The 16,885-nt window shown below is 43.2% G+C and overlaps 1 protein-coding gene across 1 annotated transcript in view; it reads right to left on the minus strand.

The window, feature by feature from the left end:
* LOC145389865 (intermembrane lipid transfer protein VPS13D-like) overlaps positions 1-16,885 on the minus strand; it is a 138,805-nt gene that overhangs the window by 86,045 nt on the left and 35,875 nt on the right. Inside the window, 6 exon segments of the mRNA XM_080264994.1 lie at positions 33-211; positions 4,215-4,440; positions 6,054-6,270; positions 7,988-8,070; positions 11,954-12,116; positions 12,675-12,888. Of these exon segments, the coding sequence (XP_080121120.1) occupies positions 33-211; positions 4,215-4,440; positions 6,054-6,270; positions 7,988-8,070; positions 11,954-12,116; positions 12,675-12,888 (1,082 nt within the window).

Here is a 16,885-nt window from a genome sequence, read left to right on the forward strand (position 1 = left end):
GTCATCTTCCCACCAGATCTCATGTTGCTCACCTGACATGCTTGTGACTGGCCACAAGCAGCTCAAAGTCCGGCCCAAAGGTCTGCAGGGCATCCACCAAGAGCAGGGAGTGCACACTGAGCGTGGCTGAAGTTTCATGGGGACGCTTGCTCAAGTGGGCCCGTATGCCTGTCACCTGTAGCTCTGCAATGCTACGCCCACGAGACTGCAGCTGAGGGGTTAGAGAACAGAGGAATTAAAATCATCATCACTGTCACTGCTTTAACCATCTTCATCAACATCTATCACAGTTATCATCATCACCATCATCCATTTCTTTAGCTAAAAATAAGGTAAGGTAGGATTAAGAAACACGTAAAGAGTGTGTATGAGAGTGGGAAAATTATCAACAACATTTCCAGTGAAATGGGCCACACAGTCATTTACTTACCATTTAATGCCAGGGGTGTCAGACACAGATATTGGGCCCATAGTCCCTACATCAAAAATACAAATAAATAAATAAATAATAAAGTATGTGTCAGACCCACAATGCCCCTTTTAAGGTGTGGCAGTCCGTGGCAAGGCTAGGCAATGGAACCAACTAATTTTGAATGCAAATGATTGGTTGTATTCTTTAAGCGGAGTAAATGTTCTATGCACACTTTTAATTTCAAACAGTCACACATCTGAATTTTGCTTGTCCCATCTGTTTCCACTAAATGTTATAAGTACTCTAATTAGCATGGAAGTAAAAAAGTTACTACATGACAGTACTGTGATACCAACTCTAACATGAAAGTGAAGCTTGGACCCAATTGGAGCAACAGAAGTCAAGAGTGAGAGCAGTGAAAATGAGTTACTACACAGGAGTCTGTGGAGTCACATGGAAAGACAGACTGACAAATGAGGATGTGAAGGAGCATGGTGGTGTCAATGTGGATGTGATAGGAAACGTTAGGAGAAACACACAGAGATGGTTTGGCCACGTGGAGAGGTTGGAGAGTGAAAGACTGACGGGGAGAATGTATGAGAGTGAGGTGGAGGGAGGGCAAGGGAGGGGGAGGCGAAGGATGAGATGGAGGGATGGGGTGGAGAGGTATATGAGAGAGGAGGGGAGTGAGCTGGGAGCAGAGCAGTGAAATGGCGGGGGACAGGGCGACATGGAGGTGATTTGTTTGTGGCCACCCCTTATGAGATTAAGGCATCTGGCAGTAGACAGACAGACAGAAAATACTGAAGCAAACAGCAGACACTAAAACTATTAGTAAGGACCACAGCATCATCCAGAGTTGACAACACACATAAGATACTCCACCATTCATCACCAACCCTATGATTTGAGATGTACCCTCCCTCATAACCCCATCCAAATATATACTGAACAACCATGGGTCATTATGCCTCACTCCAACACTGACATTGAACCACTCACCTAGACATCTATTCTTACACAGGTTTTGCTACCAACATAAAATCCCTTCACAGCATTCTATAGCTTTCCATCCACACCATACATACATAAGCCTTCCATACTCCTTCACTATGTACTTTGTTACACAATTTTTGTTTTCACATTCAGAAATGCAGAAAATACCAAACAGACCTTCTCATATGCTTCTTAAACACTCTGCTTTACTACACACACACACACACACACACACACCACACACACACACACACACACACACACACACACACACAGCATAAAAGATGCCATGCTTTTTCTTAAGGAATCTCCATATTCATGGAAGCCATGGTACGGCTGGAATTTTCTATGGACTATAAGCTATACCAAGTGCCAAAACCAACTAATTACTTTACATCAGATACTGACAATTGTTGGGAAAAACAAAATCTGATGTGTACAAGGTGCTATCTAAAATTTTCTGGACCGGGACTACGATGCCTAAAGGGTTGTAGTAGCACGATGCTCCTCTAGGTGGCTGTACTAACATGCACTGCGAGTCAGAGTGCCACGCAGCGTGGAGCTTGGTGAACGTGGGGATTAGCGATGTTCATTTGTTTGCTGTCGTGTACGTATCGTCAGGCTATTTTCAAGATGGATATAAGAAACGAACAGCGAAGTTGCATCAAATTTTGCGTGAATCTTGGAAAAAATGCAACAGAGACTCTGGCAATGGTTCAACAAGTGTTTGGTGAGCAATCTCTTGGTCGGACACAGGCGTTTCAGTGGCATGCGCGGTTTAAGGCCAGTCAAACATCGGTTGACGATGACGACCACACAGGGAGCCCCTCAACCAGCACAACTCCTCACACTGTCGCAAAAAATTCAGCAGCTCATCCGTGAGGATCGACACTGGAGCATTCACAATGTTCGTGAGGAAGTGGGAATTGGTTACGGGACATGTCAGGGATTCGCACTAAATAATTGGCTATGCGCTGCATCACAGACAAATTTGTCCCCAGGCTCCTGATGGCTGACCAAATGCAGTAATGCGCTAATGTCTGCACTGAGCTTCTTGGACTCACCTCAGAAGATGAAACCTTCTTGTCCAGGCCCCCTGTGACTTCTTTCTTCTCCCATAAATGAAGATCAGGCTGAAAGGGCATCATTTTGATACCACTGTGGACAACAAGAAGGAACAGCAAGTGGTGCTCGACACTCTCATCGAGAAGGAGTTCCAGGGAGCGTTCCAGCAATGGCGGAAGCGCTGGGACTACAGTAGTGTATCAATGTGCAAGGGAACTATTTCAAAGGTGATGGCAGCCAATAGGAGCTATGGTAAGTTTTCATTTTTATATAGCAATTATCCAGAAAATTTTGCATAGCACCTCATTTTAAGATCTACAGTAATACTAGAGTTTCAGCCTGAACCTAGATTCTATACACTTGTGGATGAAGCTTCCTCCTTGAGTGATGGGTGTGTGGCTAGTTACCAATCTTGTAGCTGCACTTCACTCTCAGTGTACTATCTCCCAGGATCAACAGTAGCCAACTATCTACTATACTACCTGTTATAATTTTTTTTTTCCCCAAATTAATATCCTACAACACTCAGAAATATAAGCAGTGAAAATTTTTGGGGGGCTCACCATCCACTCATTTGACATAGTGCTGCTCTTGGGTGCCTGTCTTTTCCTCTCGTCCTTCCTTCCTCTTGTCTTTCTTTCCTCTTCCTTCTGTCTACGGATGACTACACTGATTAACAAACCAAATGGTTTCCTGTACACCAGGAAACCATTTACTACACTGGGTGGTAACCATATAACTAAATTATGGTGCCTGGTGGTTTGGTGAGTAATTACGGTGCTCCAATCGGATTGAGCCGGCGCAGGTTTATATCCAAGGGGTGGATAGGGTTTACTGTTCATGTAATGCCACTCAGGGATAAGTGAGGCTAGTCACTCTCATCTTAAATGTCAGGACCAACTTGCCTAGCCCCGGGCTCCTACGCTCCTCATGGGGCAACACTTAATTGGATGATGATGAAGTTTTTTGGAAACAAATACCATAATTCTGAATCCCACCACTAGTAAAACACAACAACCTTAGAGAAAACTGTCACTGAAACATAAACCTCGTATCACCCTACTCACCCTGAGGTTTACAGACTCGAGGAGATGACATGTAACCTTCCGTACTGGACAATGGTAGTCTAGGCTTGGGCCCGTACACTTAGAAGGGGGTCATATAAGACTGACTGTTACAATTCACCACTATCATTATCATCTATTATTCCAACTCTATTTCTTGACATGTTTTTGTGTGGGAGACAGGGTTGGGGTATTGATGATGATGAAATCACCTTAACTCTTCCAGTGCCTTAATTACTTTAATCTTCCAATTGCTACAAGATTCTTTTCAGCTTTGGGGGGACTTCTTGATATGGTGGAGCTAGATACAGTATCACCTTCAATATATTTCCACTACAAGAGGTTTCTCCTAAGTTGTATGAAATAAAAGGGCAGTGGCAAGAAAAAATCCCCAACATCATCATTTACATATTTTTAAAAAATGCAAGGTAGGAGGAAGCAAAAGCTGGATGTCTGAATGTTTGTTCTCTTCAAGGAAAAAAATAAATAAATAAATAAAATAAAATAAATGAGACAAATTCAAGATTCATTCATTTTGAGATGCCTAGACACATTGCATTTAAAAGACTGGTCATAGGCACAAGGAAATACAGACAGAGGAAGACAGTTCTAGTGGCAACCTGTTACATACCTCCAGTACAGTACTTATAACTAAGTTAGTATTGTGTTCACCTTACCTCAAGAGAGAGTTTATCCACTGTAAACTGGACAACCAAAAGCTTGCCGTCATCAGTGGGTGAAGATGACCCTTTGCTGGAGTCCCCATCACCCATCGTGGAGCCATCACCCAAACCCAAGCCATCCAGCGACAGCAGTGTGTTGGAACGGGTCAGGTCCTGCCCATCAACAAACACTCCCTGGCTCTGGCTGCTACTACTGCTTCTACTTAAATCTGATGACTGTCTCCTGAAAAATTATCATCATCATCATCCTTTCATCTTCACTGTTGTCATCATCATCATCATCATTATCATCATATTCATCCATCATCATCATCATCATAGTCAATCATCATCATCATCATCATCACTGTTAAAGGCAGGTATTAAATGCATCATGTTTTGCTCAGAATGCTGCTCCTAACTCTGCTCAGACTCGGTTAATTCTTTCAGTAAAACTTCTGTCATTATCATCATCCTATGTTAATTCCAGAATATCCAGTGAGAGGAGGATGTTGGAACAGATCATGTCCTGTGCTGCTCATCCACACCAACTCTCCCTCTGCCAAGACTTGTGCTGCTGCTTCCGATGACTGTCTCTTGTGTAACTGACTTCTTCAGCATCCTAGCCACTAGCACATGGAGGAACTATCAACTGAGCCATAACTATGTAATCCCCAAGCCAAACTTCTCATACTAGTCTTATAACTTTCTGTTTTATCTCTGTTTTGCTTTGTAGTATGGGTCAGTTGGATTCACTGGAGAGCACACCTTCACCATGCTCTGTTCTATGTCAGCTCTCTTGTGACACTTCAGGATCTCTTCCTCTGGTGATGATGAGGAGCCTACACATGGTGGCACTGTGGCCCTGGGTGGAGCAACTGCAATGTCCATCCAGGAGCCAAACCTCCTCATATTTCCCTAAATCTACCCATGGGAAGAACCCTGGTATGACCCTGGTGAGGTGCTGTCTATCACAAGGGGTCACCACATCCCTACACAGTGTATGTATTGTAATGTACATGCCAGCTCCAAAGAGGCAGTTGCTTACCTGCAGTTGGTAGGTCTGCTCTGTCAAAATGGGTTAAGGTTGAAAGTCAGCACATAATGTCTTTCTCACTACATCCCATCTGGTCCAGTACAGTACTTCTAAGTAATACTTCTACACCTCCTCAGTAGTTTCCCAGCTCTTCTAAGGATATCCCACCATCTGGTTTTACTCCACATATCCACTGGTTAATCTGGTTTAACTCCACATATTCAATGGATTATTCTCATATTGTTTCACTACAGTCCCATAATATCCTCCTCTTTTATTCCACATTTCACTTCCATTCATTTAGACACTACCGACACAGGTACCAAATCCTTTCCCTTTTGTGGACAATGACATTTCACAAAGGGCAGCAATTTTCTGAACCTTTTCAATCCATTTATGACCCCTGCTGTGGTGCTCTCCCAAGCACCATCCCCTGCACTATTGACATCAGCAAGGTGGCAGTCACTGTCCAAAACCTCCAGTGACTCACCTCCTTTCACCAAGGATGTTATTGATCTACCATTCAAGTGGTGTGGCTGCAACCCAATATCAAATCAGCTGATTATCCACTGTCGAACACAAGCTGTCACTCTCTTTGTTCTCATGTACGGTAGACAATGTTTGCAACAACTACAGAAAATACATTGCCATAACAAGCACACACCACACTGCAGGCACAGCTTGCATACCGAAACAACGCTACCTCAATAAACTTAAATATGAGTCAAAGACAACAGGCTGATGATTGCTCCAGTCAAATCCACCAATACACTGATCATCACTAGCAGCATCATAAGCTGTAGCCATTGGCCCTTTACCTTGGAATGTCTGCTGGTGTGGGATCTTGTGATATGAACTTTGTAAAGAGTGTGTGTAGAGCCTGAACCTTCTGCTCGTTGATATGCACCACCAGGCGAGGCAGTGTGCCGGCCAGGGTCACAGACGGCCACTGACGCCCCTCGTTGTGCTGCATCACCACCACACGACGCTCCAGCTCAAGGTTGATGCTGAACCGATCAAGCACGTGCATATGCCCTGCAAAAAAAAGAAAAGAAAAAAAAAAAAAAAAAAAATAGTGATTCATCATCCAATCCTTTTTTTGCCCCAATTGGAGCATTGAGGCTGGGAGCTAGGCTGTTCAGTCCCGACATGTAAGGTGAGGGTAACCAGCCTCACTTCCCCAAGTGGCTTTAGTGAGGAATAAACCTCAACCATCCAACTGATGCAAACCTTTACAGGCCCCACCTGGCTGGAACACCTTACCTACTAGATCACCAGGCATACCAATAACATATGATAAACTATGATGAGACCTTGTTATAACAGACTAATTGGGGGAAGGACAGACTGTATAACCAATAAATCACACTGTATTTCAAAATTAAACTGCATGTCACTTCTACTCGTACATCCAGGACTATGCAAGAGAAAATATGCTCCTACCCAGTTACCTGAATATGGCCTTCATGCATAGAATGAGAACAATGATGACAATTGTGATACACCTGAACAGTACCTAATAACACAAATGTTCACAAGGTTAATCAATGCAAGATATGCTCTTTACATTTTCCAACTAGTCCTTACTTTCAGCTACTGCATCTAAAATTTGCATACATGACCCAGCTCAAACTGAAAAAGTACGTGCATGACACAGCTTAAGCTTAGGCTATAATATTACATAGATATAGGTGGTGCGACCATCATCCATTCACTTGATGTAGTGCTGCCTACTTCTTCCTTAGCTTTTATCATTCTTTTTCTGTGCCTGCCCTCCTCTCTTCTTATATCTCCCATCTTTCCTGTCACTTCTTATTGCTCTTCTTTCCTTTACAGGTGGCTTTACTAACAGGTTTCCTGTAAGCCAAGAAACCATTTACAATGCTGGGTGGTAACCATATAACCAACCCATACATGCTCCCTACGTGTCAACAAGTGGGTTAGTGGAGGGTTAGTGCCCCTCCCCGTAAAACCAATAACTCAAAGTCAAATGGCCACCCCTTATGGGATTATGGCATCTGGCAATAGATAGAAAGATGTAACTACTGAAAAATTAAACTTCACCTGGCCCATACTTCTACCCATTATGTCAATGACTGAACTCTAAGTAGACTGCTGTAACCCACAGTTTTTAAAATGTAGGGGCACAAGGCTTGACTCCTAAACTCATTAAGGGCAGATAGCTAGCCTACTCCCTCTGCTGGTAATATTTGACTGAAATATCTCTGTTCACCTCGTTTTGTTTGTAAAGGCTCCAACATGCTTGCATGCGTTGGCCTTGGTCACCTAATGGCGGCTCTTCATGCTGCTTGATCTTGGGCAGCCTCCGCATTCAGTCCCTTATCCTGGAGGCCACACTCTGTGACCTCATCAAAGGTCTTTTTCAGTCTGCCTCTAGCAACCCTACCCCCAGTGCTCAAGCTTCTCATTTTCTGCAACCAGTTGTCATCCCTCATCCTTTCCACATGCTCAGACCATCTCAGTCTACCCCTCCTCATCACAACACCAAATACACTCCAGTTCCATCCTTCCTCTCAGCTCTTCAATCAAAATCCTTGCCCCCCCCCCAAGACCTTGCATTCAAGGATGCACTGCACACCCACCTAATCATTGTCTCACTACCATTTAGCATTACACTCCCAACACATGCACATAAAGGTCCCTTGGAACAGAGGGAAAGCCTTCTCAACATCAGGAGAGGCAACCATTCCCTGAATTTTTTCTGTAGGATAAACCATCTTGCCAGCCTTACCTGTGCCCTTGGTATAAGCAAAGTGCCAGTTGTCTCGAACTTTTCCCACCAACACCTGCATGTCACACAGCCGAAGGTCATATCTGGGAGGAGCGGGGTTATGGTCATGTAATAAAAGCAGGTTGAGATTCACATATCATAATCATCCATACCTTTTTTCCCACACCAGGGTGGCATGAGGTAAGGTCCAGGAGAGAGAGAGAGAGAGAGAGAGAGAACTACCCAAACTGCCAGAGTGTGTCACATTGCTATTCACAACCATTCCAGCCCTCAAAATCCTGACTCCATTGCACAAGCAGAAAATCCTCTCTTTACATGCTTCATACCACCATCATAAAGTCAATCAAACAATTTTCACTTTGCCAGGATAAAAGGGGAGTGCCAAATCCATCATAAACTTCCTCTGCATAAAATTCCTCCAACCTGCCTGATACTTTCAGTTACACAGCCTCATCACTCTCTATACCTTGCCTTGCCTTCACACACACACATACACACATATCATCATCATCATCCGGACCTCCTTTCCCACCCTAGGGCAGGGTGAGGAGTTGCGATGTCCAGACAGCCCAAATTTGCCCACTCTAATGGGCCATGCTTCCATTCGCTCACCATTCAAGCTCCAGGAATCCTGGCTCTATCTAATATGCCAGAAACACTCACCACGTTCTGTAGCTTCACATAAATGTATCCGACAGAGTCAAGCCGGACGCTGTCATGTTAAAAAGAGGTGCCAAATCCCTAATCGAGCACTTCTCACAATATTCATTCAGCCAACTCGATCTCTTGTCAGTCCCCTAGCCTCACCAACTTCCAAACCTCTCTTCCTCACACACTCATCCACCATATCCCTCCACCTTCTCATTGGCCTACCTTGCCTCCTCCCTCTTTCAGATTCGCTCAGATATACCTTTTTCAACACTCTATTGTTATCCATTCTCTTCACATGATCATACCATCTCAGTACACTCTCTTCGATTCTGGTGTCCACAGACTTTCTCACTCCACATCTTTCACAAATCACATTATTTTGTATCCTATCTGCTCTCTGTACTCCATATACATTCCTCAGCAGTCTCATCTCCACTGCTCTCACTCTTTTCATTTTCATGCCACATCATAGTCTCACATCCATATGTTAAAGTTGGCACTAACACTCCTTCATGTATGCCTTGTGCAGCTGCAACACTCAAGCCTCTGTTCCTCATCAAGGCCTTCATTGCACCAGCTACTTTTCTTCATTGTATCACTCTACTCTCCATTTCTTTTGCACATTTCCCTCTCTTTTCTATCACTGTACCCAGGTATTTGAACTCTCACCAATTCCAGTCTCTCTCCATTCACTGTATCATCACACTGGGAGTCACCTTCTCTCTCAATAACCATCACTTTACTCTCTTCTACATTTACTCTCAAGGCATTACACTCACAGCCATCAGCAAAACTCTGCACTAGTCTGATCCATACTGTCTTATGCTCTTCTTCCATCTTTGCTAAAAATGCTTCCAAGAAATTGGGACTTATGTACAAAGTTCGTGAGTTATTCACTGACAAGCAGATGGCCACAATATACAAAAGTCATGTGCGTTCTCATATCGAATACTGTTCACCACTGTGGAGTGAATGTGGAGCGGTTGCAATGAGGCAGTTGGACAAAATTCAAAATAAAGCCTTTAGATTAATCAATAATCCTGCCATTACACAGGACCTTCCTCCGTTATCAATATGTAGAGATGTTGCTTCTTTAGCATTATTTTATCGATATTTTTACCGTAAGTGCTCTGATAAACTGGCTTCAATTGTGCCTCCCCTTCACATTTTCTCCCGAAATACTCGGGCAGCTGCCAGAGCCCATGAACTAATACTGTACTCTCTTCCCCACAATGCAGAACCTCTGCTTATCAAAATTCATTTATCCCCAGAACTACTACTCCCTGGAATTCTCTTCCTGGAAGTTGTTTCCCACAAACATTTAATCCACTTGAATTTAAATCCAGTTGTTATAAATATTTTATGAATGGAGGATGCCTTTAGGCACATGGACATGTTTTTTTTCTTTTGTTTTTCCTTCTTCCATTCATTTAAAAAAAAAAAAAAAAAAAAAAAAAAAATCACCACAAGTTTCAGTGGTGTTATTCAACTTTCTCCCCTGCCGTTATTTATAACTGTATTGTTATGAAATTCCTACACATTATAAATGAATAAATGATCTTAATGAAAGAAAAAAAAAATTATCATCATCAGCCAGACCTCCTTTCCTGCCCTAGGGCAGGGTGAGTAGCAGCAATGTCCACACAGCCCAAATTTGCCCAATCCAATGGGCCACGCTTCCATTCACTCATCATTCAAGCCCCTGGAATCCTGGCTCTTTCGGATACGCCAAAAACATTCACCATGTTTTGTAGCTTCACACAAATGTATCCGATAGAGTAAAAGAAAAAAAAAAAAAAAGAAAAGAAAAGAAACTACCATATTTTATCATTCACGCATTTATTCAATGCTGATTTCTCACAGATATATAAACATTTCATCAATGCTTGCTGACAGAAGGTTGTAGAGCATTCAACACACATCGATGAAATGTTTATACATATATCTCTAAAAATTTGGTAGGCGGGGGCGCTCACCATCCACTCACTCGATGTAGTGCTGCTGTCGGGTGTCTGCCCTTTCCTCTCCTCCATCCTTCTTTCCTTCCATCCTCTTCTGTCTTCCTTTACTTCATTCTTTCCTTGTACTTCTGCCTACGGGTGACTTTACACTCCCTCTTCTGTCTTTCTTTCCTTCATTCTTTCCTCTTCCTTCTGCCTGTGGGTGACTGTACACTGAGTGACAAGCCAAATGGTTTCCTGTACACCAGGAAACCATTTACTATGCTGGATGGTAACCATACACCCAAATTTTGGCGCCTGGTGGTTTAGTGGGTAATTATTGAGCTCCAATCGGATTGAGCCGGTGAAGGTTTATATCCAAGGAATGGTTGGGGTTGACTGCTCATGTATTGCCACCCAGGGATGAGTAAGGCTGGTCACTCTCATCTTAAATGTCGGGACCAACTGCCTAGCCCCGGGCTCCTATGCTCCTCATGGGACAATGTAGGATTGGATGATGGACAGATGGATGGAAAAAATTGGCGTTGAATAAACGAATGAACGAAAAAATATGGTAATTTATATTTTCTTTTCTTTTTTCTTCTTTCATTAGTATGATCATTTATTCATTTATAACATGTAATAATTTCAAAACAATACAGTTACAAATAAGGGCAGGGGAATGAAATCATTGAAAACGTTTTATGATGTTGAGCCAGCTGCTACTAGAACAACCAGGTGTGGTCAAAGACTGTAAGATATTTCTGTTCTGTACCCCACAGAAATCTTTCCAATAGAGCTAGAAGTGTCATTGTTTATGAAAATCATTGCAAATAAATGCTCTACAACTTTCAACAGGCATTGACAAAATGTTTACATATCTGTGAGAAATCAGCGCTGAATAAATGAGTGAAAGATAAAATATGGTAATTTATTTTCTCTTTTCTTTTTTTTTTCATTCATTAGGATGATCATTATTCATTTATAACATACAGCAATTTCACAACAATATAGTTATACATAACGGCAGGGGAGAAAGTTGAATGGAAATGACGCACACATCACTGAGTGAGGGGTGTGTGGCATGTAAGGTCTAGGCTAGCCTGTGGGGGTCATGCAGTACTCAGAAGCGGTTGGACACAGGTTGCGTTGAAAGAGTTCGAGAGGGTTAACATGGTTAATTAATTTTGGATTCATAATGACTTCTTCAAGTTCTTGCCACATATCGTGTCTTCAAGTTCCTGCAATACATACCTCTAACTGCTGCCATTCAAGACCAGTTCCTTTAAAACTGGTATCAAGAAAAGAGGACAGGTTGACTGGATAGACAGGTAGAGACAATGCAGATATAAAAATAGAGCTCATCACTACTCACTTGTCATACATGCGGTCGTGCAGCATGGCCTCTGAAAACTGAGCACTGGAATCAGACACTGAGGATTTCCTCTTAAGCTCCTCCCGACCCACTGTCACTGTTGTATCCGATGGTGACATATTTTCAAGTTCATCTGGAGTTGAACACGGTGTGGCAAACTCATCTGTTAGAAGAAGAAAAAAAAATGGCGACTGATTTTCATATCATCCTCTGTAAAGTTCAAAGACCCAAGACTAGGATACCACAGCCCACCAGGCAAGTGTTGGTATTTAAGCTTATAACAGTCATCAAATGTTCTACACACACCAGAACATTCTGGGTGCCCCATAAGGGTACCAAACTATTGCCTGACTCTGATTTTATCTCCATCCTATGGATCAACAATCCTTCCTGTTACTTACCATAATGATTAATTACTCTAATTGTTTTCTACATGGATGAACAATCTGCATCTATCGCTTACCATATAAATCAAACCGGTGGCATAAAGGTGAAACTGACTATCATCTCAAAAAATAAACTAGTACCTGACAGCATGACAAATTATACTGATTCATATACACTTCACCACACACATCATTCCTCATTCAGTAACACAATAAACTTACAGCACCATGGTAAAAAAAAAAAAAAAAATACAAAGCTCACACGAAAGCGAGTGCCTGTCTACCTGAGGTTTAAACCATAACAACAGTAATACCAGCATAAAGGCAACACATACCATCTTCATCACTGGCATTGTCTAGTTCCTCAGAGAGCTGCTGTTGGTGGTGGTGGTGGTGAGGGTGGTGGGAGGTAGGAGGACGTGCAGAGCTGAACATAAGCTTGCCAAAGTCCAGCACAACCAACGTGGCATTCTTGTCCTGAGTGTGTTCCGGGATGATGATGTGTGGTGCTGAGATATCCAGCATCACATCCCAACGTTTCCTTGTTATCTGAAACAATTATGTTGATAATTAACTCTACTGATCAAATGACAGAAAAGAGTGTGATTAGATGGTATTATCACACAGTGAGATACTGGATGTGAACAGAGTAGTGAAAACAAACTGGTTAAGTGAATTATTCTGAAGATGGTAGGAGGTGTGGAGAGCCTTGATGAGGGTAGATGGATATGTTCTGTGAACAAGTAGAGTATGGAAACTGAGGAACTAATAAAGCTAGTGAAGAATGGTAATCGATGAAAAACCACATTAACAGATGCACCTGACATGCTTTCATTCACTTCATAATTTGGCTGTTAACAGACCAGCTCCTGTCCCACAGGCATTATTATTTATCTGTTTATCATTTGGTCTGTATGGTGGTACCAACAATTTTGTAGGCATGACTGATAGGTGAATTAATACAAGACCATTTTAACGAGCACTAAGTTGAAAGTTCCCCGACTTCTGTGCTTTCCTGTTCCAATTTCTAGAGCTCTCCCACCCTATAATTTCTGGGTTGGATTCTGGGGCTGGGCTGGAATGGGGCTCAGATCTCTGCTAGAGGGTACAGGGCACTGCGGTTCCCAGGCTGCCACTTCTGCCCAATAGAGAGGGGCCTGAACCTGGGAGTAGCACCCCAGGAGGCTGCCCTATCAGTGGGTGTATAATGGCAGGGCAGTTAAAGTGTCAAGGCATGCCTGAAGGATGTCCCTGTAGCTGTCCTGGCAGGGTGCCCCGAGGCCATTGCCACAGCCACTGGTTACGGCTGACGGACTATGGGTCCCAGATTCATGCCTGGACTTGGGACTGTGTGGGTGGGTGGGGCCTGTGGTCTACCTCTTCCCATTATTTATTTTTACTGATTATGACAAAAAAGAAAGGGAATCAAAGCATGCCTGAGGAAACTAAATCTCCCACGGGGATCAGAGTGGCATCATAGAATGTGGGAAGTTTCAGGGCAGAGCAGGAGAAGCTGAGACGCCGAGTAGGAGGTGAGTGGATGTTGGATATGTGAAAGAAGTCAGATAGAGGGGAGGATCGATGACTGTCAGGAAGGACTGCCATTACAAGTTATTTTGGCAGGGTAGGGCAGATGGATATGGTGGTGTGGGAGTGCTGGGTAAGGAGAAATGGGTAGAATATGTCATGCATGTAACGACAGCAGGTGATAGGGTACTAGTAGTGGAAAATTTTGTTCGGTGGGAATATGTTTTCATTTTTATCAGAGTATGCTCCACAGGCAGGCTTGGATGAGGTAGAGAAGGATAGATTCTGGGATGACTTAATATATGTAGTACATGGTATGGGGGATGATGAGATTGTAGTTTTGGGAGGGGACTTGAATGGTCATGTTGGTGAAGCTGCTCTAGGATATGAACGAGTACAGGGAGGATGTGCATATGGTACAAGAAATGAGGAAAGGGAAAGGATACTTGAGTTTGGAGAGACAATGAACATGACTGTGTGCAACACACACCTTAGGAAAAGAGAGAGTAGGCTGATTACATAGGAGTCTCGGGGAAATGGAAGCCAGACAGACTATTTCCTGGCCTTTGATTAATGATGCTACTGTGAGCAGGGCAACAGGCAGGATGCAGGTGGGGAAGGCAGCAGGTGTGTATGAGATGACTGATGAAATGTTGAAGGCAGAGATATAGGAGTGGGGTTAGTCACTGACTTGATAAATATGATTATCAATGAGTGTGCTGCCTCAGGTGATTGGCTGAAGTGTAATTGTAAATGTGTACAAGGGGAAGGGTGACGTTCTGGAAAGAGGAAATTATAGAGGCATACAGCCTTTACACCAGATAACGAAAGTAATGGAGAGAGTTCTAAGAGGTATGATCGGAGAATATTGATGAGATGCAGTTTGGGTTTATGAGAGGCAATGGGACCGTTGATGCCATATTCATTGTTCAACAGCTTCGGAAAAAAAAAATACAGGTATAGGAAAGAAATGGGATCTGTATTATATCTTTGTTGATTTGGAGAAGGCCTTTGACAGAGCTCATAGAGAGGTGGTGAAGTGGGCAATGAGAAAACCTGAGATCGAGGAGTGGCTGGTTAGGTTGGTTATGGCCATGTATGTGGGCGCTCACATCCAGGTAAGGGTGAATGGAGATCTGCGAGATGAGTTTTCCGTGAATGTTGGTGTGCATCAGGTGTCAGTACTGAGCCCCTTATTGCTTATCACGGTACTTGATGCTCTCTCATGTGACTTCAGAAATGGATTCCCACGGAAGATATTGCATAGTAATGATTTGGCGCTGATTGCAGAAAATGAAAGGGAGGAGAGGGAAAGATTTTGGAAGTGGAGAGATGGCATGGGACACAGGGGCTTGAGAGTACATGCAGTTAAAACAAAGGTGATGGTATCTAGGGCTGGGGGTGGTATTTTCAAAGAAGAGCAACAGTGGCCATGTGCAATTTGCCACAAGGGTGTGGAAAGTAATTTCATCTTATGCAGTGTTTGTGATAAGTGGGTGCATAAGAGATGCAGTGGTATTAGAGGTAGACTGAGAGATAATGCTGATTTCTTGTGTGTGGTGTGTTGGGGAAAGCATGCGGAGATTGTCAGGCATGAAAGGACTGACCTTGCTGGTGAGACGCTTGATACTTGGGAGACATGTTATGTGCTGGAGGTGAGGCTGGAGCTAGCTCTGAGACTAGAGTGAGAAGTGGCTGGAAGAAGTTCAGAGAGCTGTTGCCTCTCCTGACACTGAGAGGGCTCTCCCTATATGCTATGGGATCTTTGTATGCGGCATGTGTTAGGAATGTAATGCTGTATGGTAGTGAGACCTGGGCAGTAAAAGCAAAGGATATTTGCAGGCTCAAATGTGCAGAAATGGCAATGATTAGGTGGATGTGCAATGCGTCCCTGAGTGCAAGGCCTTGTGGGGCTAGGTTTATGACGGAAGAGTTGAGAGGTAGAATGGGACTGGAGAGTATTGGTTTTGTGATGAGGAGAGGAAGACTGAGATGGTTTGGGCATGTGGAGAGAATGGGGGGATGATAATTGGGTGCAGAAAGTGAGAAGTGTTAATGTTAGGGGTAGGGTTGTGAGAGGCAGACCGAAAAAGACCTGGGATGATGACATTGAGTGTGATCTCAACGATAAGGGACTTATCAGGGAAACTGCCATGGATCAAGAAGGAGAAAAGACAACAATGATGATGATAATACTTAATGAAGGACGTTGGCTCCAACTGGCTAAAAACCGAATCTTCAACACTATGATATCTTTATTATTATTTTTGTTATTATTATACAGTATCTGTGTCATTTACTCGACACAGTGCTGCTTTAGGTGTTTGCCCTTTCCTTTCTTCCATCCTTCCTCTTCTGTCTTTCTTTCCTTCATTCTTTCCTCTTTCTCCTGCCTACAGGTGACTGTACACTCCCTATTTTGTCTTTCTTTCCTTCATTCTTTCCACTTCCTTTTGCCTATGAGTGACTCTACACTGAGTGACACGCCAAATGGTTTCCTGTACACCAAGAAACCATTTACTATGCTGGGTGGTAACAATATAACCAAATTATGGTGCCTGGTGGTTTAGTGGGTAATTACGGTGCTTCAATTGATCTGAGCCTGTGTAAGTTTATATCCAAGGGGTGGTTGGAATTTACTGCTCATGTAATGCCACTCAGGGATGAATGAGGCTGGTCACTCTCATCTTAAATGTCAGGACCAACTTGCCTAGCCCCGGGCTCCTATGCTCCTCGTGGGGCAACATAGGATTGGATGATGGATGGATGGATGTTTGTGTCATCACTAGTCCTGACAATTTCATTCAGTCCTGGAGGTCTCTTATAGATTCCATTAATCATGCCACTATTAGGAGCCTAAGCAGCATAAAGCTGGATGCTGGCATTGGAGAGAGAGAGAGAGAGAGAGAGAGAGAGAGAGAGTCTCTGTACTGAAATGATTAAGTGTACTGGCCAAGGCAGAATGGGAAAACAATAGAACAAATCAAGGGTAGGTCAGCCCTATAACTGCTTTGTGTCT

The sequence above is a fragment of the Coenobita brevimanus genome, unplaced genomic scaffold (assembly GCF_032717465.1).
Source record: "Coenobita brevimanus isolate Jiangsu-jjx unplaced genomic scaffold, ASM3271746v2 jjx.HiC_scaffold_2565, whole genome shotgun sequence".
NCBI classification, from domain to species: domain Eukaryota; kingdom Metazoa; phylum Arthropoda; class Malacostraca; order Decapoda; family Coenobitidae; genus Coenobita; species Coenobita brevimanus.